This window comes from Barbus barbus, assembly GCF_936440315.1.
Source record: "Barbus barbus genome assembly, chromosome: 14".
Lineage (NCBI taxonomy): Eukaryota > Metazoa > Chordata > Actinopteri > Cypriniformes > Cyprinidae > Barbus > Barbus barbus.
The window spans coordinates 10,148,623-10,173,977 of record NC_136742.1 but is presented as its reverse complement, the minus strand read 5'-3'; the positions used below and the strand labels follow the sequence as shown (position 1 = coordinate 10,173,977).

Below are 25,355 nucleotides of genomic sequence, written 5' to 3'. Positions count from 1 at the left end.
TCTGATTGGCCATTGCCTTGTAGAAATCAACAAACATGCCTGTGATTGGCTACTTTGCTCCCCTCTGCGAAAATGCATTGTAAAATCAATTGACGCTTTCCAGTTATGGGCAGCTTTTCCATCTAAAAGCAATCAGTTAGACTATTTTACACTATGACTGTTATACAAGCTAAACTAAAGTCCGACCGTCCCCCTCGGTCCGGAGGGGGGGCACAGGGATGTCCGTGGGGGGCCGAGCCTCTGGCGCATGCCTTAGTATGTTAAGTATATTACATATTATAGTAAATTAAATGTGAATTTATACCTATTAAAATTATAAAAGTGATTCAGTTGACAGCAGGAGATATTTTCTTTCATTTGTTGTTTAACATTAATGACACAGATGGCAGCAGGGTTTTTTTTAAGACTGCTGTCACTTTAAGACCAAATGAACAGATCTAATATATTGATACGAGTGTTTCCTTTCTCAACTATTTAGGTTCACTTAAGACATAACATAAGACGAGAAGCACAGGTTTCATGTGCGTGCACTCAAACCATCTCAGTAGGAGCATATACCAAAATATTTGCTGCTTAATGCAAAAAGAAAGGGAAAACAAAACAATAAAATCAAGGGGGGAAAAAAAACAAAGAAGTGATTCACCAGACAAAAAGGGACAAAAGACTTTTCCTATAAATGAAAACACCATGAGACATAAAAATTCTTTATTTAATGCGTTGCAAATGGCCACCACAAATAATAAGCGATCAATTACAACCGTTACTGCAGGAATTCTCATGAATTAAATCAAAGCAAACAAAAGCAAATGTCTCAATGGACCGGAGTTCATTCAAAATATTTAAATTCCACAAAACCTGCTAAACAAATCCTTCAACAATAAAGCGCCTTCACGTAACCCTGAGGTGCATCTTGCATGAGATTTCAGTTCTGGTACGTAGAGTGCAAATAATAGACCTTTGTCTCGATGTCAACACCAGCATTGAGAGAGATGGGAGATTCCCCCTCCTTTCCGTCACTGAAAAAATAAAGACTTGTTTAGTTTCCATTTCCTCAGTTCCCATGACAACAGTGTTAGGGCACACCAGGGCATGTACATACAGCCAACCAATCAGCCAAGCCATGAGCAGATCAAAGTATATGGTCCATCCTTTCAGCCAGCCACATCAGAAAAGTCCATAAGCAATGGCAGCAAGGTGAAGGTTCATTGTCCGAAGGGGCCAGAGCACACAGTGCTCCCAGCGGGGGTCACGAAGCAATAGACTCGGGTGAAAACTTGCTCCGTCCGTATGAACCGCCGCTACCCACCGGCTCTTACCGTTGGAAGAGTTACAGCGCTCATTTGCTTTATTCCCCTGCTCCCTCGCTCCCTTGTCTGATCCGAGCTTAGTGAAGGTGACCTGAGCGCTCTCAGCCCGAGGGTCTGCAAGTGAAGTTTGGTGCAGAGAGCAGACCTCTACTCTCAGAAGTCAGGCTTAAAACAGCGCTGGCCCCGGGCCCCTGCATTCACAGCATACACTGGCAGCATGCTAAGAGACGCTTTTGCAGAGGGTCCCCTCTTTCTTACTCGGTTTTTCTCTCGATTACACGGTCTCTGCTTTTGACCTGAACAGTAACTGATGGGAGAGGAGTAATTGGGGAAAGAGCAGGGAAGGCAGAAAAACTCCCCTCTTTGCTTTTATATCCGGTATGACAGTATCTGCACAATAAATAATTTCATCATTATGACAAAGCATGCGTAGAGCATATACTGGGCTGTAGTGCAAATGGGGTGAGTAATTCCTGGTAGTTTATTAACCAAATACATGAGATATATTACTTGGTATCAAACAGAGTAGTACATTATATAAACGTTTCTTAGAAATATATATTTGTAAGTCTTTTATGCTCACTAGGCCTGCATTTATTTGGTCAAAAATACAGAAAAAAACTGTCATATTCTGAAAATGTATTACAATTTAAAATAACTGTTTTCCATTGTAATATATTTTACAATGTCATTTATTCATGTAATGAATAAAGCTGAATTTTCAGCATCATTACACCAGTCAGTGTCACATGATCATTCAGAAATGATGTACTGATTTGCTGCTCAAGAAACATTTATTATCATAAATATTAAAACCGTTCCATATTTTTATGCAAACAGTGATGATTTATTCAGGATTCTTTGATGAATAGAAAGTTAAAATTAAATTAAATTCTCTACCCTCAAATTTTGGAACATTTTCATATATACAATTATATAAATAGATTATTTAAAATAAAATCATATAAAAAATATTCCTAGTCAAAGAAAACGTTACTATTCACAGTTAATATTTTGACTCATCACTCGGGTGATAAAAACTTTTCCCGACGTTTAAATGTTAAATTGTGAAGCTTTTATTTTCCTTCAAGTTCTTCCATTAATTATTCAGCAAAAACAACAAACTGTCATTTTGATGTGCACATTTTTGGGGGGGGTTTGAACTTCTGATTGTGCTGAAACTACACTTTTATGTTACACTCCTGATTTAAAATGGATACAATTTACATGATTATGCCAAGAATTGAAAGAAGTGAATTTATTACACTAGTCTCCTATAATAAACTCCACTTTGGAAACAGTGCGATAACTGTATATTTTTAATGTTTATTTCCAGTGCTACACAACTGCCCCATACTTCAATAAGTTCATTACTGTTTATTTTTAGAAACCGAGGCACATGTGGAAATGATATTCATCTGTAAACATCAGAAGGCCACAGATGCCGTCGATAGAGTTATTAAACCTGAAATATTCCCTTAAAGGTCCACCCAAAAATCAATGAAAGGACATTCAAAGTGTCCATTCATTCAAGTCTTAAAAGTGTTTACAGAAACTTTCCCTTCCCAGTCAAAGGCTTCAGCCCGGTGGCATCACCACTTATCTCCAGCAAACAGGAGGACGGGCCGCTCGCCATCAGCCTGAAGTTGGTTCCCGCAGGTAACACCAATGACTAGCAAGCCAACATTGTTACCCAACTCTTTCCTGGCCCTTGACCATCAGGAGAGAGAGGAAAAAAGAACATCCTCTAGTCATTAGCTGCATTTCAAAGTCAACGCGTCCTCCAGCGTATGCTGTATGACAGGCCCTGACTGAGGGATGATGGTACCATGATTAGACAGAAGCTCTAGGGAGCAGCAGCGCATCCACGGATCTGAGCATAAAGGACAGGAGGAGGAGTGGAAGAGGAAGATGAGACAGGGACTGTGAGAGCTGACAGTCCAGCAGCAGATACATATTCATCAAACATGCCCTTTGTGATCTGTCGAACTCGAGACACCACACACTTCTGCTGTTCATCAAACTCGGCCGCCTCCGCGAGACCACTGCAGTCCCCCGCGTCCTAGCCATGTTTGTTCAAACAATCCCGTTCGCATCCTTCAGCAGTTTCAGTCCACTTCCTACACTGGCCAGGGACTGGACATTTTAAACGCTACAGCAAAGATAAATAATAAATGAAGCAGATGCTATCAGGATATCGGTCGTGGCGTGTTATACAGATATGTTGTTGATAATTACAGCCGTTTTGATGCACAACCTTGTAATCGGGTCACAGGTGGGTCAATGACGTGATGCTAATTTCTTGTCCTGTCTATTAATTCATTAAAACAAATTACAATTCACACATACACTAACGTGAATATTTTTCTTCTATAATTAGCATGCTTTTGCAACTCAAATTAAAAGTAAATGCAGAAAAATGCTATGAAGCTGTCCTGATATAATGAAAAAGCATTATTAAAAGAAGACATTTTTTAAATATTTTAACAAAACTGGTTCACTGCTTAGTAATATTTGCAAATCATGTGTCATGTGGTGGGACCAACAGGAAATGACATAAGGTCAATATTAATTATATAGTCATTATATTTATAAATTAGTGCTGTCAAACGACTAATCGCATCCAAAATAAAAGTTTTGTTTACATATGTGTATTGTGTTCATTTATTATGTATATATATATATATATATATATATATATATATATAAAAATACACACAACACACATACATTATATATTTTGAAAATATTTACATGTATATACATTTGTATTATATATAAATATATTGAATTTATAAACATAACATTTTTCTTAAATATATACATGCATGTGTTTGTATTTACATATACACATATATACAAACATATATTATGTAAACAAAAACTTTTATTTTGGGTGTGATTCATTATTTGACAGCACATAATTAATAATAATAAATAAATAAATATATATATATATATATATATATATATATATATATATATATATATATATATATATATATATATATATATATATATATATATATATATATACACACACACACACACACACACTTTTTACTTAAGAAAAATCCAAATAAATAATGAAAAAAATATTCCTATTTTTATCAATGTATTATCAGTACAGTAATCAAAAACTATTAATTTATAAAATAATGATTAAGATGTTTACACTCACGTATTCAAGGTGTAAGGAAATATGTAACGTTTTACTTGGTTACACCACATGACATATAAAGTCAATGAACTGAAACATTTTAGAAAATGGTATAATTGGTATATAAAAATGGTACAATAAAGATTCCAAAACCATATGAATCCAATATAAATACAAAGACTACATTTCTAAGAAATTTAAATACATTTTTTCAACTGGATTTTTAAAGAGTTTTCCTTTTTTTTTTTTTTTAATCACAGAAACATCAGCATCTTAAGGCTCTGAGGTGATTTTGGGGCCCTTGAGATGTGTTGACATGCCCTGATATTTGTGCTTATTTCAGCTACTTATAACATACTATTGACCAACATGTATATTTTTTGTATTCAGCACAAACTGTGCCACAATAATACGTGACCAAGATGGATGTACATGTTTGCATTTTTTAGAAAAAAAATATTATGCGTGGTTAGTAAGTCTTGGGAATTTTGTTTTAGCTGAAATAAGGCCATAAAAGCCACACTACATCGTCCTGAATAAAACTTTTGAGTAATCAGTCTTGTAGGATAGAATATTTACTAAACAATTATGTGAAAATCATTCTGATTACTCATTCACAGAAAACAATATATTGATTTAAATCTTTAAAGACATGTTTGTGATTGAAAGCCTATATACGAGGGAGTAGCAATGGCCTTGAATATTAAGTGATTTTCACCCTAGAGACAAAGGGCCCTCCCCTAAAGGCCCCGTAATGGCCCATCAGTGTGACTGCGACTTTGAGGCAGGTAAGAGAGAATGTGAGGAGATTTAAAAAAAAATATATATTTTATTATTTGTACTTTATTGACAGCACAGTATAATCAAAACATACATAATGAAGGTCAAAGACACATTGAGCACACTGATCTAACCACAGAGATGTGAACAGACTTTGAGTCATTCCTGCAACAGATTCTGTTCAACAAGTGAAACAAATAAATTGTACCTGATATTTACGTGCCTTATTTAAGTGTTTCTGCTTCTTTCCATGGATTCAATAAGAACAAAAACAATCAGTAGTCAAGGAGCTTGTTTTACCAAAGAATATCAGTGTAGTTGAACATCTGATGATCTGATGTTGGTGGCGAGACAGCCGACCCCAGAGGGTTAATGTTTAGTGGATCAAGGCCCTTGCTAATGCCTGAATTTCTCTTCAATAACATCCAGATTCACGTCACAGAGAGTTAAAAGTGTGAAGTAACAAAGTCCATGACCGGTACACAGCCCTTTCGATTTGACTTTATACATTAATTCTTGATTCTCTCAGAATTCTCGAAATTCATTAAAACCCTTGTGCTCTGGTAACAGACATGATGATAAATAGACTCAGATGTTGAGAGTGTGAGCTGCACACTTTGGTGAATACCGGATTCCTCTGAGCGTATTCAGGGCATGAATCAGAGGAGTCAGCATCTCAGCTCCACACGTCAGGCTCCGCTCCTACTCTTCACGAGGGCCCCTCACATAATAGTCTTGGGCACTTAATCATCACGATAAGAGGACAAAAGAGGAGCTTTCCTCAAAGACAGCTTCTCGACAATAATTGACCCTTTACTGTGGCCAAGAATAAAAGTTCAGCGCTGGGATCAAGACCAAGGAGGTCTATAATACCTGCAGAAACGATCCATTAGCATTCACATTTACCTCAATGGTAGTTACCGTTCCGATACAGGATGTGATCTGAAATCTGCCATATATATATATATATATATATATATATTAGTTTTTTTTTATATATACACACACATATATACACGCACACACACACACACACACACACACATATACACACACACACACACGTATATACACACACACACACACATATATATACACACACACACGTATATACACACACACATATACACACGTATATATACACACACGTATACACACGTATATATACACACACGTATACACACACACACACGTATATACACACACACGTATATACACACACACACACACATGCACACACGTACGCACACACACACACACACACACACACATACACACACACACACACACACATACATACATATACAGTCATGGCCAAAAATATCTGCACTCTTGGTAAATATGATCAAAGGCGGCTGTGAAAATGAATCTGCATTATTAATCCTTTTGATCTTATTTTTTTTTTAATTCACAAAAATATATATATAAATGTTTAAAAATATATATATTTTTATAAACAATTATAAACAAACATTACTTTAATAAATTTAAAAAATAATTTAAAAATTACAATATTTAAAAAATTTAAATGGCTAGTTATCAATTCTGATAAAACAGATTTTCAGTTTTGACTGCCACGTTTTTCACTCTGACACACAAAAACAAACATGAACCAGATTATTCCCCTGCCTGAGACAACTACTACTCCAAATACAACTACACACACACACTAAGCTACAATCGCTCTATGAACATTTTTTGAGGTCATCTTGGGAGTTTGAGCGACTTCTCTGACTAGCTGCTGACGATTTGGCACAACACTCTGAAAGCACTTTCTTGCAAGTCAATAAAGAAATAAGCACAAAAGTAGACCAATTGATTATTCATTATATGCTTTATACCAGCAGTCTTCAACCCTGCTCCTGGGACCCACTCTCCTGAAAAGTTTATTTCCAACCTGCTTCAGCGCACCTGCCTGCAATTTTCAAGCAGTCTTGAGGAGCTTAATTGGCCGCTCCAGGTGTGTTTGATTAGGGTTGTAGCTAAATTCTTCAGAAAACCTCTGCTTTAAAGTCAGCTAAGGCCATTCTATGTTTATGTACTGAATGTGTGGACCTTTCAATAGAAGCACTGATAAATTTCAGGCAGGAGAAACTAGACCCGCAGCGCACTCATGACCGTCACAGCTGTTCATTCAGACCCGATCAGAAGCCCGTTCTCAGATGACCAGTGCTATGAATGGAGCGGCCACAGCCTCGGCAGAAAGGACTATTAAGGTATGAACGCTGCACTGCTCTTAAGCAAAGCAGCAGCAGTGTAAAAAGATGCTCCTCATTCCTGCTGTTGTTGGTAGAGAATGAGTTTAGGGCCTCTCTCAGACTGCGTTCGGCTTTGCTCTGGTGTTTAAGCTCTGACATCATACAGGAAGGTATTTTTCCCCTTTGCGTTGCCAAAGAACAGGCCCACGCATGGTCCAGACAGAGCGAAGGGAGACGCACAGAAGCAAAGGGACAAGCTCATGAAAATGTGACTGGCGAGATGAACATAAGAGCTCTCTTACTGCTTGAGATCTGAGAGACAGAAATCCTAGTGAACCTGGATATGCTGTGCAGCTAGCCAGTGATGTAATCAACACACCGGTAAAGATAGACTCAGTACCAAGACAGAAAAAAAGTCATTTAGATCCATGTGTGTGATTTTATTTGTGGCGTTTTGCTCAGAAAGCAGATGATTGTTCTTGCGTCAAAGTTCCTGCTGGAAACAATCAGTGCGCACCAGAGATTTCCCTTTAAAACAACACAAAACAAACACTTCTCACCAATCAATGTCCGCCATCTAATGCTACGCAGTCAACAAAACAAAATGTTCAACACGAATCAGACTAACATTACTTTCACTGAGTCCGAAATGTTCGCACGTTAAAAAATAAATACGACCTCACGTTGTGTCAATCACGTTTGCACACTGCCTCCGAAACGTTCGTCCGTCAAAAAAAATTCGGATCCGGTTCAATTTTCTGCGTTTTCATATCCGTAGCATGCATTTTGATAGGAAAGGATGGGGAATATGAAAACGCATGCAAAAATTTCTGACTTTAGTCTGCAATATCGTTCAAACATTTTGGGTCAGTAAGATATATATATATATATATATATATATATATGGCCGTTTCTCAATACCAAGTTCGCAGAGTCTGGACTTCCGTCCTTTCGAGTTTGGACTTGCCAAGTTCGACTCAGAAGAACGAACTCTCGAGGACGGGAGGACGAACTGAATTCTGGGTTATGGCCCGTATCAAGTCCGCACAAGTCACCTCTCGATGCATCCTCGGTAAAAGGGGCGGATCAAGAACACATCCGGGGATTTGAACTGGACTTGGCTAGATGGGAACTTTGAATTGGAACAGTACTTGGGCAGCGACTGATGACGTTTCACAAGTCCACAAGAACACAAGTACAGACAAGTACGCATATTGAGAAACGGCCTATATCTCTATCTCTCAAGCAATTGAACAGGTGTACCTAATAAAGTGGCCGGTGAGTGTGTGTGTGCGTATATTCAAGGATGCAATAAAAATATAAAAAGTGACATTCATAATAGTACAAAATATTAAATAAAAATATTTGAATTGAATGCTCTGTTAATTTTTAAAATATTGATAATTGTACACCAATAATAATTTATTTGTTGATCAAATAAATGGAGATTTTTAAAAACAACTGAAAATCTTACAAACCTGAATTGTAGTGTACACAATCAGATCAATTACTTTAAGGAAAAAAAAATCATTTTCACAACAACTTCAATATAATATGTAATAATCACGTCCTACAGTTGTTCCCATTAAATATCCTGTTTCACTTAAAAATTTAAAAATACTGAAGTAAAATACTGTCTTCTAGATTACTTTGAACATCGGCATGTGGGATAGGACACAGTATTTTACATCATAAAATGACACTTCAGCTTAGTAATGGGCGATATAAACGATATGCGATATAAACGATACAAAATTGGCCTACGATAGAGATTTTAATTCTATTGCACTATCGCGATAATGCATGTTGATGACGCAATCTACCCGCGAAATTTAGAGCAACGACCTGCAGCCGGCTGCAACGCATCATCATATTCGTCATCTTGAATAAACATGGCTGAAAGCGTCAGCGAAACAGAGGAGCTCGTGAAAAAGACTGGTGCATAGGGTGACCAGACGTCCCGAAAAATTCGGGACAGTCCCGAAATCTAAGCTGCTGTCCCGAATCCCGCTCTAATTGTCCCGAAAATTATACTGAAGCAAAATCTTAAATAGTTATTGTCTGATAAAACATAAACAACTGTCCGTGGAGCGAGGTTGAGTCATCCTGCAGCCTGGCAACCAGCCCCCGCCGGCTGCTCATTGGCTGCAGCATCTTGTTTTTTTTTTTTTTTTGGTTCATTAACTTCAGTTTGAAGTATAAAAATAGCCTAACGTTACTTCTATATTATATAAAATTATATGTATATGTAGGCTACTTATATTAATAAAAACATGATTGGTTCAGTCACTTTCGTTTGAAATTCATTATCTTTATTATTCATTATTCATTATTGAAATTACCAGGGCCATAACTGTTTACTTGTGTAAGGACTTAAGAATTTTCCTTTATTTAAAATAGCCATGCCTAATACTGGAAGTATATCCCTAATTCAGTGTCCGTTCCTTTATTAACAAGACACCAGTTTTAATTTCATTAGGACAACACAATGTTTAAAACCAAATGCGTTACCTTAGGCTGCAGGTTTGAAATGTGTTTTTATTTAAAGTATCTGTGCATTACACAAAATAATTTTCTTTGCCTAATTAATACTGGAAGTATTTTCAGTACAGTGTATGTTCCTTAACTAAAAAGACACCAGTTGTTTTGTTCCCTGCAACTTGGGTGGCATTTAAGAACCAATGACTTAAGTGTAGTGCCTTTTAGAAGGAAATATTTTATTTTATTTATCTGCAACATTGTGTTGTATAATTACAGTTTTGCTTTTGCACAATAAATGTTATCAAAACGACATACAACATTTCTTTATTTCTTAAAAAAAAAAAATACATTTAGCAGTTTGGTCTATGTAACCTGTTCTGAAATGGTTCTACTATAATTTATATATCGCAATATATATCGTTATCGCAAGATGCTGCAATGTATATCGCAATATGAATTTTAGGCCATATCGCCCATCCCTACTTCAGCTTAAATAATATAATGTCTTAAAACTGAAGTGTTCAGCTCAAGCTGTTCTTTGACCCAAGAGGTTTTCTCTGAAGTGCAGAGTCTGAGAGATCATGCAGCCGGTGAACTCAGACCCATGCTGTAAGTGAGCTGACACTTTCACTTTTACAGTCCACGAGAGGGAAGGGGAAAAAGACGAGGATGGAAGAAAGAATGCTGTGAAGGAATTTTTCATCTTTCATAAGAATGGCAATATATCACACAATCCAAAATATGGTCCCAATTACTGTGGCTGTATAGGAAACGAGCTCTGTTTGAAGGTCACGTCATTTTAGAATCATTGAGATTTTTTTTATTAATACTACGAATTAGTTTTTATTTTTAGATTTTCAATTTCTATTTCAATCTTAGTTAGGGTTGGTCATGTATTTTTGTCTATATAGTTTGGATTAATATTTCAGTTTTACTTTTATTTTAGTACATCACATTAAGCTAAATAATAAATTAAAATTAGACGATAGATGTTTTTCAAAGAACAAAACATTTACAAAATATTTAAATAAAATATTAAATGAAAAGAAAACGTTCGAGGACTAAAATAATAAACTAATAAAACCACAAAAACAGAAAAATACATAAAATTACTAAAACTTAAAATAAAATACTGAAAATCTAAACATAAAAGCTACATAAAAAAAATAAAAACTATTCCAAAATATGAAGAAATACTATAATAATATAGAAATAACGCTAAAATAAAAAGCAATAATAATAGAGGTGACCTAAGCAAACACCACTAAAAACTTCAAGAGTAAACACACCCTGTTTAAACCATTTTAGAAAGTGACACAATGGCCCAAAGATGATCAGATCACTTATGAGTCACAAAGGCATGATATCATCATCATTACATGCAATCTGGACTTTTATAGCTGCTTATACTCCAGTTGTAAAGATAACCGCAGCTAATCATTACTCATGCTTGACTGAGGGTTAGTTTGGATGATAATAAGACATACTTACACAGTGCTCAAAATGCTTCAAATATACAGCTGCCCTACTACACACACACACACACACACACACACACACACACACACAGAGTACAGTGCCAACAGCTTTCACCAGCAACCGGCCAGTAAATATTTATGAAAAATAAAAATAAAAACAGTCACTGACTCACACAGCCAAAGCGGCCGTCGACCAATCAGAAGCAGAGCAATCAGTCAGACTACAGCATGACATCATGAGTCATGACATCAGCCCCTGAAACTAAACACCCCTCTCGCTCATCGCTTTGCTCTTTTCTCTCCAACAAGTTCAAGGACACTGAGAGGAAACACTGTGTTCTTTCTGGCTGTGCTTGCATCAGTGTGACTGGGTTTGAGACCTGAAACTCATTATCATGAAGCATTACATCATATCATCATATCTGTAAAAATGTGGCCGAACAGTTACAATTGCGCACTTGTTTCTGACACATTTTGTGTCTTTAGATGAATTGGATTCACATTCCAGGACTGATCATCATCAACTTTTCACATTGCATTGTGAAGTACAGTATATTGAATACGTTAATATAAATAAAGTTTTTGTATCAACCTCACCACATTTATATTATATATTATACTTCAAGCAAATTCAGTTTTGTTGAGGATTAAGATATTCTGATTTACAAACAAGAAAAGAAATAGTGGCCAGTGATATTTCCGTATCATTGATATAGCCCAGGGATCCTCAAATCTGGCCCACTCCTGCAGAGTTTAGCTCTAACCCTAATCAAACACACCTGAGCTGCTAATCAGAGTCTTCAGGATCATTAGAAAATCACAGGTAGATGAGTTTGATCAGGGCTGGAGCTGAACTCTGCAGCAGATTGGACCTCCAGGGAAAGATTTGATATAGCCTAATATCATAGATTTTATTTTTAAAATTTGAATTAGATTGCAATTTTATAGTTTTATTTCAATTAAAATTTTAGTAGCATTCTAAAAGTCTAGTATTAGTCTAGTATTCTAAGAGTAATCTAAAACCAGTTGATCTAAAAGTTTTAGTAATTTTGTTGTTCTTTTTATTCATTTTCTGAGGAATGTCTATATAGTCCTAATGGATTTTATTAGGTTTTAGTTCACTTTGTTTTAATACTTAAACTGAAAATGATGTGGCAACTATCTGAAACAAGTTTTTTTTTTTTTTTTTTTTTTTTTTTTTTTAGTTAACATTTATTTAGTTTCAAGTAACAAGTTTTTTTTTTCAGTTTAAAGTAGTACACAGTGATACTAATTAAGTTTTTTTTTTTTTTTTTTTTTTTTTTTTTTTTTTTTAGTTAACATTTATTTAGTTTCAAGTAACAAGTTTTTTTTTTCAGTTTAAAGTAGTACACAGTGATACTAATTAAGTTTTTTTTTTTTTTTTTTTTTTTTTTTTTTTTTTTTTAATCAGACAAAAGTTAAATGAAAAATGTGTGTAAAATGAAAAATCATAACAGTTCATCTTATTGGTCGGCAGTCCAAGCGTGCTGTTATTTAGTATAACCACACAGGAACGGTTTCACTGTTGTATGTAAGCGGCAAAAAGTAGAAGCAGAGATTTTGCCTGAAATGAGAAGCAGGTTTTTAAAAAGCAAAAACATCTGTTTTCTCTCACATTAGGTTCGCTCAGAGCGGGGTTTCTCCACAGAAGATTGTGTTTTTTCTTCAATACAATGGACCTAAACTATTTGATTACCAACAGTCTTCAAAATATGTGTTCTGCAAAGCAAAGATAGTTATACAGGTTTGCATCAACCTGAGGTTAAGCAAATATGACAGAATTATTACATCATATTCCTCACAGGACCTGTTAACTGGTCATCACATATTGTAGCTGATTTCAGGTTTTCCAGTCCTGTGGGGACCTTTGACCCAAACGCTCATTCCCAAAATGACCAAATACACATGCATTTAAACTGAGCACCACAAAACAGCCTTAATACCAAAAATGGAAAAACAATCTGGCAGATAACACTGTGATACAGTCACCCAAGAATCCAAACCAGCATCCCAAAAGTGTAAACAGACTCCACACACACACACACACACACACACACACACGTGGCAGCGCCCAGGGTCCATATGTGTACAATCAGCTGTGTAGAGCCAGTCAGGCCGAGGCGTCTTTCTGCTGTTGCTGTGCTCCTCATCAGATCTGCCTCTCCTAACTAGTTTGCCTGACAGACACAACATACCACACACACACACACACACGCGCGCCTACCACCATCTGTCCAGGCTATCACAGAGATCACAAGCAGTCTGTGGTAAACCTGTCTTCCCCACAGAAACGCTCCTCAGATGGTCTAACAGATGAGAAGTTAATGACAAAACTGTGGCGTTTCCTTTCAAATCCACGGCAAACTTTTGTCTCACGCCATTCCCTCCCGATATCGCAAGGAACAAACAGCCTCGCGCGCTTTTCCCAATTAAAACAGTGCAGTCTTTCCTCCCAGACAGGAAGAGCACCCCAAACACACACACACACACACACACACACAAGTATTCCCCTCGTGCACAGCGATGACTCATTTCCACAATCCGTCCCTACACTCCCAAACACACTCCAGCCTGCTTTTGTTAAAGCCTCTACAGCAAACACACTCATAAATACGCGCGTGCCGTAAAGATCAACAATCGAGTCACCTTTTAATCCTGATGCGCTCTGAAGAAGCCCTTCCACATGTATTCCTGTCCTCCCGATGGAAGCGGGTCAGTTCCTGCACTCCAGCCCCTCCATGTTCTTGGAGTGACCACAACAACAGAGCTGCGTTCCTCTAGTCACTCTTTGCCTATCTCAGTTTTCCTAAGCAGGGGTGTGCTCTGAGGCTTAGGCAACCCCTGGAAGAAAATGCAGTGCTCTCTGGGTCCTAGTGCTCGTCTCGTGCACTCAAAAGATGCCATTGTCTGTGGCTCAGGGGGAAGCCCTATGAAGGTAAATTTGGTGCAAAATAACTGAGCGTCAGTGAAGCTGAATTTGTAGATGTAGAGAATAGCCACACGTGTATCAGTAAAGAAAAATGAGTTGACACACCACTGTTATGTAGTATTTTGTATTTTATTTTGAGGTTTTAATGTCACCTGCAACGGAGTCTTTTCTTGTGATTGAATCATAGAGGTGTTAACAGCAGGTGATTAAGCTGCCATCAACTATATTAGCCGAATTAGACACTGGCTGAATAACCCACAGAACAGGTTATATAGGAACGGACTAGCAATATATAGTAAGTTTAGCTAACAAATATTATGAATGTTGTTTATTTTATTATAACCTGTAAGATCTGTTATTGTATGGTAGTTTTTTCTCTGACCATAAACTACAATAACACTAACAGGATTGTGACTCTGTTACAGGAGATTGCTCCAAGCACTAACAGGGATGCTGACTTGAGGGGCAGAACCATCAAATGGCCAGCTGTCAATTTTATTGAAATTAGGTAACTCAAAATACACTATATTTACATTCCTGCATTTGCCAGATGCTTTAATCCAAAGCAACTTGTGCTGCATTATGTACACATTTTATTGAGTTAAGTTACCCAAACAGTATTTTCAATTAATGCTTTTTTATTATTATTTTCTTGTTTGTGCTCTGGATGATGTCATCTGCAATACATTCCCGTTGGAGGCTTTTTTTTGTGATTGCCAACGTAACGGGGATAACATCAACTGGTAGATTAGCCGAAGTATCTAGTTCAAGGTTTTTTGTTTTTAAATCGTTATCCATTCCCTGGGAATCATCCCCATTATTTCAGCAATATAACACTATGCTCTCAATGTCAAATGCAGAAACATTAATTCATGCATTTATGATCTCAAGGTTAGATTATTGTAATGCTTTATTGGGTGGTTGCTCTGCACGCTTAATAAATAAGCTCCAGCTGGTTCAAAGTGCAGTAGCTAGAGTTCCTACTAGAACCAGGAAGTATGACCACATTAGCCCGGTTCCGTCAACACTGCACTGGCTCCCTATTAAACATCGTATAGATTTTAAAATCTTGCCAATTACCTATAAAGCCCTGAATGGTTTGGCACCTCAGTATTTGAGTGAGCTCTTATCGCATTATAGTCCTTCACGTCCACTGCGATCTCAAAACTCTGGCCATTTGATAATACCTAGAATATCAAAATCAACTGCGGGCGGGAGATCGTTTTCCTATTTAGCTCCCAAACTCTGGAACAATCTACCTAACATTGTTCCGTTAAAGGATTGTTAGGCTGCATTAATTGGGTCAACTGGAACTGGGAACACTTCCCAAAATACCTGATGTACTTGTTACATTGTTAGAAGAATGGCATCTACGCTAATATTAGTCTGGTTCTTTCTTATTCCGAGGTCACCGTAGCCACCCAGATCCAGACTGTATCCAGATCAGATGGTGGATCAGCACCTAGAGATGACCTCTACAGCCAGGACACCTAGATGAGCCCCAGAGACTGATCCCCAGTGAAGACCCTGTCTCCAAGACAAGACCACAGGAACCAGATGAGTAATCTGCACAACCTGACTCTGCTGCAGCATGGAAAAACCTGCTGGTTCATCTGGCCAGAGGAGAACAACACACTATTTCCCTGTTTAATACTGTAAAGCTGATTTGACACAATCGGCATTGTAAAAAGCACTATATAAAATAATGGTGACTTGACTTTGATCTACTGTTTGATTTACAGGAATGCATTATAAGGAATGGATTATAAATTTAATAATTTGTGATGGATTATCAACTAATTATGCACCTTCCTTGTAGGTGCGTTCAGAGAGTATATCGTATTTTTAATTAATCTCAAAGTGCATACAGCACAAAATCTGGCAGTTGGGGCAAATTCTGTAAACACTTCTTTTGAATTTTTTTTTCTTCTTATGCTTAAAGTTCATTCTGAGAATCAATCCTGGTGGCATGCCATTCAGATTCACAGATCAGATGGAATTCTGGAAAGAGTGCGCAAAGACAAAGCATCAGCCTGAATCCCCTCGTGGTGTTTCTCATCGGAGAACTTGTCAACTTTGCCAAAATTACTGAAATTTAACACAACACCACAAATTAATTTTTACTGTATTTTATTTCTGTGAAGTCTGCTTTGCCATGCTGCAGATGCCCTTTTTCAGCTAGCACATGCTAGAGATGAAGATTTGTATTTTTAAAAAGAACATTATAAAGACAAATGCTAATGAGTTATTGTGATCTTTATGGGGTTGCAAAATGTGTTATACTGCAATTAGATTGTTTGTTTTATACAGGTAAAAAATGAAAATAAACTGAACAGTACTAATATTGACAATACAGGAATAATATTTTAAATGAGAATACAGTAATAATACATCCAGCTACTGTAAAATTTACAGCAATCTCTTTACAGTGTAGTTTAGGTGCCTATCCGTTGGCACCCGAACGAGCAGGGGGTAATAAAATAATAATAATAAAAGCTGCGAGCATCTTCCGGAGCGGATAGCAGCAAATACCAATAAAGGTTCTTTTTCTGAAATCACTCACTGTTATACTGTACATTTGTTTATAAATATATTAACAAATATATTTAATCTTCCTGTAAATGACACTCTCATAATAATCTGTGTAATTAATGGGTTTATCTTTTATGAAGCCTCTTTGTGAGTTGAAGCAGGGATGGGCAAACTTGGTACTGGAGGGCTACTGTCCTGCAGTTTAGCTTTAACTCAAATCAAACATACCTCTACCAGTTAGCTTAATTAGGACCAGTGTTGGGCTAGTTACTCAAAGAATGTCATGTTACTCCTTTTCAAAAGTAATATTGTTACTTATTTTCTGGCAACAGTAATTAGTTACATTACTTTTTCTTCACGCCCCACAGAAGTTGTAACTGTATCTTCCACATAAAATTCTTCTATAATGTTACTAATAACATATTTCTGCCTCATCCTTTGACCAAAATCCACATTGGATCGCAGTCAGAAGTTATTACAAACACCCAATAGTGATTAATACAACTATCAATCTCATTAAAGCTATTTGTAAGTTCTCCATTACATATACATTTCATTATGTATGTTATCAAATCACATACGTTTGTAAGAAACTGTTTGATTTTTCAAAAAGATGTTTAATTATAGTAATATAATGTATATGTTGATCAGAGGGATGTGGGTGGGATGTAATGCCAGAGTAATGTAAAGCCACAACTTACTGAGTGTTCAGATCATCTTTTTTCCTGACAAAATCAATATAATGCAATATTTCCATCTGCTGAATGTAACTTTTCCATATTCCAAGCTTGCCTGCTGCACTGGGGACATCACATGCATGTGCGAGTCGTGAAAATTATGAAAATAAATCCAGGAATTATTTGATTGTTGGATTTTAAATCAGCGGGGTTGAGGCATCAAACGTAACTAAGTAACTAAGCTGTTGTATGGATGGTAACTGTAATATTATCATTGAAATCTTATTAGTAATTAGTTACACTACTAGTTACTGCAAAAAGTCATATTACAGTAACTAAATTACTAGTAAACTAGTGCCCAACACTGATTAGGACTACTAGAAGGCTACAGGTAGGTGAGTTTTATCAGGGTTGGAGCTAAACTCATTTAATATTTAAACTATAAACAAATATACTGTACAGTATAACGGTGAATGATTTCATAAAAAAAGAAAAAAAAACTTTATTGGTTGCTGCTCTCCGTTCCGGAAGAAGTTTTTTTTTCCCTCCCTGCTGATAGGCGCCCAAACTAGCTCTTCTGATTGGCCGAAATCCTCTGATCTCTGAAGAGTGCTCAACGGACGCTCAGTTGTTTTGCACCATATATACCTTCATAAAGCCCTGCTCACCAGAGGCTCTACGGAGGCTGCAGGTGGCATAACCGATAACATGCCGATTCGAGGACAATCGGTTATGCCGGTAAATTTAATGCTGCAGTGGATAATGTTTATGTATCAATTATAGGGTGATAAATCAAAGAAATAGATTTATGATCATGGCTGCTGCAGATAACTGTACAAAGTGTCAACTGCAGCATTTCATTTACGCATAAAAAACCTTGGTGTAGGCTAGAAACAATTTTCACTCAGAAATTAATAGTAGGCCTAAGCTTCACAATTAGGCCTATGTATCACAGAGAAACGTAACACTGAATTTTTGAAGAAGGTATTTTCTGGTAAAACAGGCTATATTCTGATCATTTTATTAAGATAAAAAATCATTCTGTATAGTAGGCTATACTGCTACTGTTTCATTTATAGATACATTTACAGTGGTGGCAAAAATTATTAGAACACCTGACAGATCTAAATATGAACCTTTTTTGCCTCCAAAACGTGATTTATTTTCCAACTCGCCCCAAATGTCCTCGATGGGGTTGAGGTCCGGACTTTAAGGAGGCCAGCCATAATTTTTAATGTTCCAGTAGATTCCTTCTGTCACAGGTAGTTCCAGTAATAATTCGTTTTATGGGTACTGTAATGATTCAACAACTGAAACCTCTTAAATATGCCAAGTGTTCTAACAATTTTGGCCACCACTGTAAATGTGCTTTATGTTGCACTCTTGTTCAAAGTGGCTAAAGGCCTTGATTTACTGATGTATAAAACAGCAATGAAGTTATTCAGCAACATTCAGATTCTTGGGTTGTTTCGGATGTGCAGCCTACAAAAAATTTGGTCTGCCGTGGCCATGTGTTTTAAAAGTAATTTTACTGAAATTGTGATTGCATTATCAAGGGAAATAATCAACAACTATGGTTTTTATCACAATCGTGCAGTCCTGACCAAAAAAATGCAACTCCAACACTGTAATTTGTGCTGGAATCATAAAAACTCAAATTATGATCAAAACCACCAACTATAATCTGATTGGTCTCATGTACATTGGTCATGTACATATTCTTACCAGTTTGCTCAGAAATGATAACAGGTTGCAGGTTTTCTTTCTTTTTACCAGACTGATGGCTGGCATATTATATATACAGTCATGGCCAAAAATATTGTCACCCTTGGTAAATATGATCAAAGAAGGCTGTGGAAATTAATCTGCATTGTTAATCCTTTTGATCTTTTATTTTAAAATTCACAAAAATCTAACCTTTCATTGAATAATAAGAATTTAAAATGGTGAGGAAATATCATTATGAAATAAATGTTATTCTCAAATACAAGTTGGACACAATTATTGGCACCCCTAGAAATTTTTATGAGTAAAATATCTAAGTATATATAATTTAAAATATATAAGTATATTTCCATTATATTCACAATTTTGAGCACTCCAGCGTTATTATGAACATGAAATTATCCAGTCATGGCTTCCTGTTTCACAGTGTGAGGGACCCAGAAGTCAGGAATAAGGAACACAAGCTTTTCTCTAGAAAATGGGTCTTTATTTGAACCCAAACAAACAAATAACTTTACAAACTCATAAATCATACAACAAAAGAAACCAACAAACAAAAAAGAAAATGAAGTCAAACCATTCGGACGGAAACAAACCAAACTAAAAACTGACTTCACAAATGAACAAAGCAACAGCTTATAAAGGAAAAGATGGGCCCATTACAAATTAAGAGGGAAAGCAACAAACTTTAACATATAACATTAAATAAATCAAAATTAAATCAAACAGAGAAACACCTTAAATCAAGATAAAGAAAAACGAAATATAATTATATCATAAATGTACAACTAAATAAATCAATTGATAAAGAAATCATCTTTCTCTCCTTCCCCGGGCAACCTCAGTAAATGGTATGTCCGTAACTCCAAATTTCGTCACGCCAGGATACGGCTGCAGCGGACCATGTCTGAAGATTGCCACACATCTCCAGTAAACTTAAACTCAAAATAGACACAAATGTAAGTAACAGATACAACGCAACTAATTTGTGTGCACGCCAAATCAGCAACGATGTATATAAAATGGGTTAAATGTAAACATATGGAAACCTAACAATAAAGAACTAATGAATATTGTTTGTTTCATGTGGTTATTAAACTAAAACCAAAATAAATGCAAATGACAAAGGAAATTTAAATAAAAGTCTTAAACGACTGAACATATCCTTCATATAGATGTGTGTGTGTGTGTGCGAATGCATGCAGGTGGATACGTGTGCTGTGTGCGAGAGGATGCATCCACATTACCACTCTTGTGCGGCCGTCACATTTCCCCCCTCTTCAGAAATTTCTCCATTAGAGCGGGAGAGATAATCAGCGGTAACGTTGACTTTACCAGCCACATGTTGAATCTTGAATCTAAAGGGCTGTAGGGCGAGATACCTTCTTGTAATCCTCCCATTAGAATCCTTCATTTTCTCCAGCCACTGCAATGCTTTGTGATCAGTCTCCAGGGTAAATTCCCGGCCTAGTAGATAATATCGCAAGGAATCCAAGGCCCACTTTATGGCTAAACACTCCTTTTCTACCGTCGAATAGCGTACCTCTCTTGGAAACAGTTTACGACTAATGTAAGCCACAGGCCGTCGGCTCTCTGGTGGTCCCTGCAATAGAACGGCTCCTACTCCCCTCTCAGAGGCATCAGTCTGTACAACGGAATGTCGACTAAAGTCAGGATTATGTTGTACTGTGTCCATGGTCAAAGCTCCCTGGATGTCCGGGAAGGCTTTCAATCTCTCCTCAGTCCACCGCAGTTTATTTGAGCAGCGTGCCCCCACCATGTCCGTTAGTGGAGCAGCCCTGCTGGAAAAGTTAGGGACAAACCGATGGTAAAATCCAGCCATACCCAAAAAAGATTGCAGGTCCTTGCAGGTCTGAGGTACCACACAGTTCTCCAGGGCTTGAACTTTCTTCACCTGTGGTCGCACAACACCCTGGCCAATGACATTGCCCAAGTATTCAGTCTCTTGTTTAGCTACAGCACATTTATTGGGGTTGACGGTGAGGCCGTACTGAGAAGGCGCAGTCACTGATGGTTCACTGTGTTGAGGAAGAAGAATTGGATGAGCAGTATCTGCCACAGCCAGTTCCTAGGGACTTCAGGTTAGATCATCTAACGGATACCCAGCGGTTGCAGGTACAAGCTCTTTTTACTTCAAAGGTATTTTCTGAATATCCTGGATTTACCAACTTGATCGAGCATGATATAGTGCTGAAACCTGATGCTAAATAAATATTTTTCTCTAATACACATTGGACACAATTATTGGCACCCCTAGAAATTCTTATGAGTAAAATATCTCTGAAGTATATTCCCATTCATATTCACAATTTTGAGCACTCCAGGGTGATTATGAACATGAAATTATCCAGCCATGGCTTCCTGATTCACAGAAATATAAATAGGAGGGAAAACAAAGCCCAAATTCCCTTAATCATCCATCACAATGAGAAAAACCAAAGAATATATTTCTGATGTGCAGCAAAAGATAATTGAGCTTCACAAATTAGTGAAGTGGCTTTAAGAAAAGAGCTAGAGCAGTGAAAATTCCCATTTCCACCATCAGGGCAATAATTACGAATTTCCAAACAACATAAAATGTTACGAAACTGCCTGGAAGAGGACGTGTGTCTATATCATCCTAATGCACGGTGAGGAGGAGAGTTTGAGTGGCTAAAGACTCTCCAAGGACCACAGCTGGAGAATTGCAGAAAATAGTTGAGTCTCGGGGTCAGAAAACCTTTAAAAAAAATTGTCAAACAGCACCTACATCACCACATGTTGTTTGGGAGGGTTTCAAGAAAAATTCTCCTAACTCATCCAAAAGCAAACTCCAGCATATCCAGTTATCAGACATGACTGGAACTTCAAATGGGACTGGCTTCTATGATCAGATGAAACTACAAAATTAGCTTTTTAGCCACAAACACTCAAGATGGGTTTGGTGAACACAGGGATAAAAAGTACCCCATGTTTATAATGAAATATACTGCTGTATTTTGGATGTTGTGGGTCTATATTTCTGCTGGAGGTCCTGGACATCTTGTTTAGACACATGGCATCATGGATTATATCAAATACCAACAGATAAAAAATCAATAAGTGACTGACTCTGTTAGAAATCTTATAATGAACCATGTTTGGATCTTCCAACCAGACAATAATCCAAACACAAACGTCAAAAACAACACAAACAGCACAAAACCCAAGCTTCTGCTGGCCATTCCAGTCCTCTGACCTGAACCCTGTAGAAAATGAGTGAGGTGAACTGAAGAGAAGAAGCACCAACATGGAGCTGGGATTCTGAAGGATCTGGAGTGATTCTGGATGAAGGAATGGTCTCTGATCTCTTGTCAGGTGTTCTCTAACCTCATCAGGCATTACAGGAGAAAATGTAGAGCTGCTAAACTGGCAAATGGAGGTTTCAAAAATAATAAGGGTGAATAAAAGGGTGCCGTTAATTGTGGGCAATGTTTATTAGAGATAAACATTTTTCATAATGATATTTCCCCCCATTTTAAATTCTTATTATCCAATGAAAGGTTAGATTTTTGTGAATTTTTAAAATAAAAGATCAAAAGGATTAACAATGCAGATTAATTTTCACAGCCTTCTTTGATCATATTTACCAAGGGCGCCTATATTTTTGGCCATGACTATATATATATATATATATATATATATATATATATATATATATATGCTGTATACATTTTCAACATTCTGTATTACATTGATCAAAAGTGACAGTAAAGATATTTATAATGTAACAAAAGTTTTTTTTTGTTTTCACAAAACATTTATAATGTTACTGAAAACTGTTTTTAACATTGATAGTGATAAGATTTTTTATTCAGTATAATAGAATGATTTCTGAAGGATCATGTGACAATGAAGACTGGAGTAATGAGGCTGAAATTTCAGCTTTGCATCACAGAAATAAATTTTAAGATTTTAAAATATATTAAACATTTTACATATATTAAAATACAAAACAGTTATATTAAATTGCAGTATGATTTTGTAACATTACTTATATATATATAAATGCAGCCCTGGTGAGCATTTTTGAATGGTAGAGTACATATCAATGAGCAGAACTATATATTCTGCTCTTGTTCACAAAATTTATGTCCATGATAATCAGTATTGGACAGAAAGAAATCCAGGTTACAAAAACAAAGAAAAAAAAAGTAATTTCCCAGCAATTATACTTCTGGATTTTCTACACACTGCTGTGTAATTATTTGAATATTTCCATTATCATCTATTATTAGTACACTTCAACCTAACACACCCCTAAACAACATATAAAACCAAAACAAGCTATAATTGGTTTTCTATATAGGCAGTCATTTCTCATTTTTTTCTCAAGTGAGTGGTTCTTGGCCAGAATAAGTGGACCAGACCTTATGCAAACCCATCTATATGAGACGATGGCAGTCAATTGACCACTCGGACACTGGCTAGGGGAAAATATGCAAGGAATGGGTAGAAAAACACAGCATATTTTTGAACACCGTGCATGAAGCCGGCCTCTCTGTGTGCTGCGTTTCTCAGGAGACTATAATAACTGGCTTCAGCAGAAGATGACATACCAATCTGCTGAGAAGATGCCAAGGGCATTATAGATCTCTGACATTCATAACATTATCCCTCCACTGGCAGTCATACTTCTTTTTAGTGGGATTTAAATGCTTTTACAGTAGTTAAGCACAACGTTTGTCTTATAAATAAAAGGGTTACCTCCAAAAAGAGACAAAGACATCAACTCCAGGTGAACCACAATTGCAGGGTGAAAGACAAGATGATTGTCTGATTGATAGATTGAAAGGCTGGAGATAAAGTGAGAGAAGGACAGATTACAGGGAAAGCAAAACGGGGGAAAATAGATCTCGTCCTTGCAAGCTCGTCTTCAGCGGCGGCTTGGATCGATAGTAATCCAGAGAGCATGAGTTGTTTATTTTGGAAAGTCTGAGGGGCCTGAAAGGGTGGCTGCTTTCTCACACAGCCATTAATCAGATGGAGGAGAGGAACCAGCGTGTCAATGACCACATGCCTGTGCGCATACCACACAGCAGACACACATCACTGACTTACTGTAGTTGTAGCTCACATGCCCGCTGGCCAGCCCGGCTCCTCCTCTCCGCCGCATGCTGCTGCACGCCTGTGCGCTCGGTTTAATCCATCTGAAAACCCACAGGACACAGAAGTAATCAGGTTATCTAGCAGAGAGTGACCGGTCCTTAGGGGAAACTGACAGCTGGGTAGTCTGAATTTTTTTTTTTAAGCGTATTTAAATGGATTATAAGTGCTGTATGCTGTATACACAACGCCATGGAACAGTTGATCACATATCAGCACAATATTTGAATTGATGACTTAATGAATTAATTATTAATGAATAAAAAATGAAAATCTACTGAAAATTTACTCTCTACAAGATGTAGATGAGTTTGTTCATCAGAACAAATCTGAAGAAATTTAGGATAGCATTACACCACTTGCACACCAACGGATCCTCTGCAGTGGATGGGTGCCTTCAGAATACAGTCCAAATAGCTGATAACAACTAGTGCTGTCAAGCGATTAATCGTTATGACTCGCATCCAAAATAAAAGTTTTTGTTTACATAATATATGTGTTCTGTGTATATTTATTACTTATAAATGCACAGATACAGTAGGCTATATTTTGAAAATATTTACATGTATTTACATATATTTATATGAATATAATTTATAAATAATTAATATATAAACATAATTTTTCTTAAATATACATGCATGTGTATGTATTTATAGATATTTGCATATTTACATAAATACACAGTACACATATTATGTAAACAAAAAAGTTTATTTAGGATGTGATTAATCGCGATTAATCGTTTGACAGCACTAATAAAACATCCATCCTTTAACGTCTTTTGAAGTGAAAAGCTGCATGTTTATAAGAAACAAATCTGTCATTAAAGCATTTGTAACTTCAAACAGTTGCTTCAGTCCTCTATCCATAATATTGTTTTCTCCAGTGAATACGTTGTTTTGTCTGACTCAGGAGAGAA

At 36.7% G+C, this 25,355-nt stretch overlaps 1 protein-coding gene across 3 annotated transcripts in view; it reads right to left on the bottom strand.

Annotated features, from left to right (window-relative positions):
• LOC306879735 (forkhead box protein N3-like) overlaps positions 1-25,355 on the bottom strand; it is a 74,415-nt gene that overhangs the window by 25,207 nt on the left and 23,853 nt on the right. The window contains exon 5 of one of the 3 annotated variants that reach the window (XM_079432895.1): positions 24,389-24,477. In XM_079432895.1, coding sequence (XP_079289021.1) covers positions 24,389-24,443 — 55 coding nt within the window. In that variant the 5' untranslated portion in view covers positions 24,444-24,477. Of the gene's footprint in view, positions 1-14,071; positions 14,268-24,388; positions 24,478-25,355 lie in introns of those variants that run through there. The other 2 variants (XM_079432897.1, XM_079432896.1) reach the window with 2 other exon arrangements.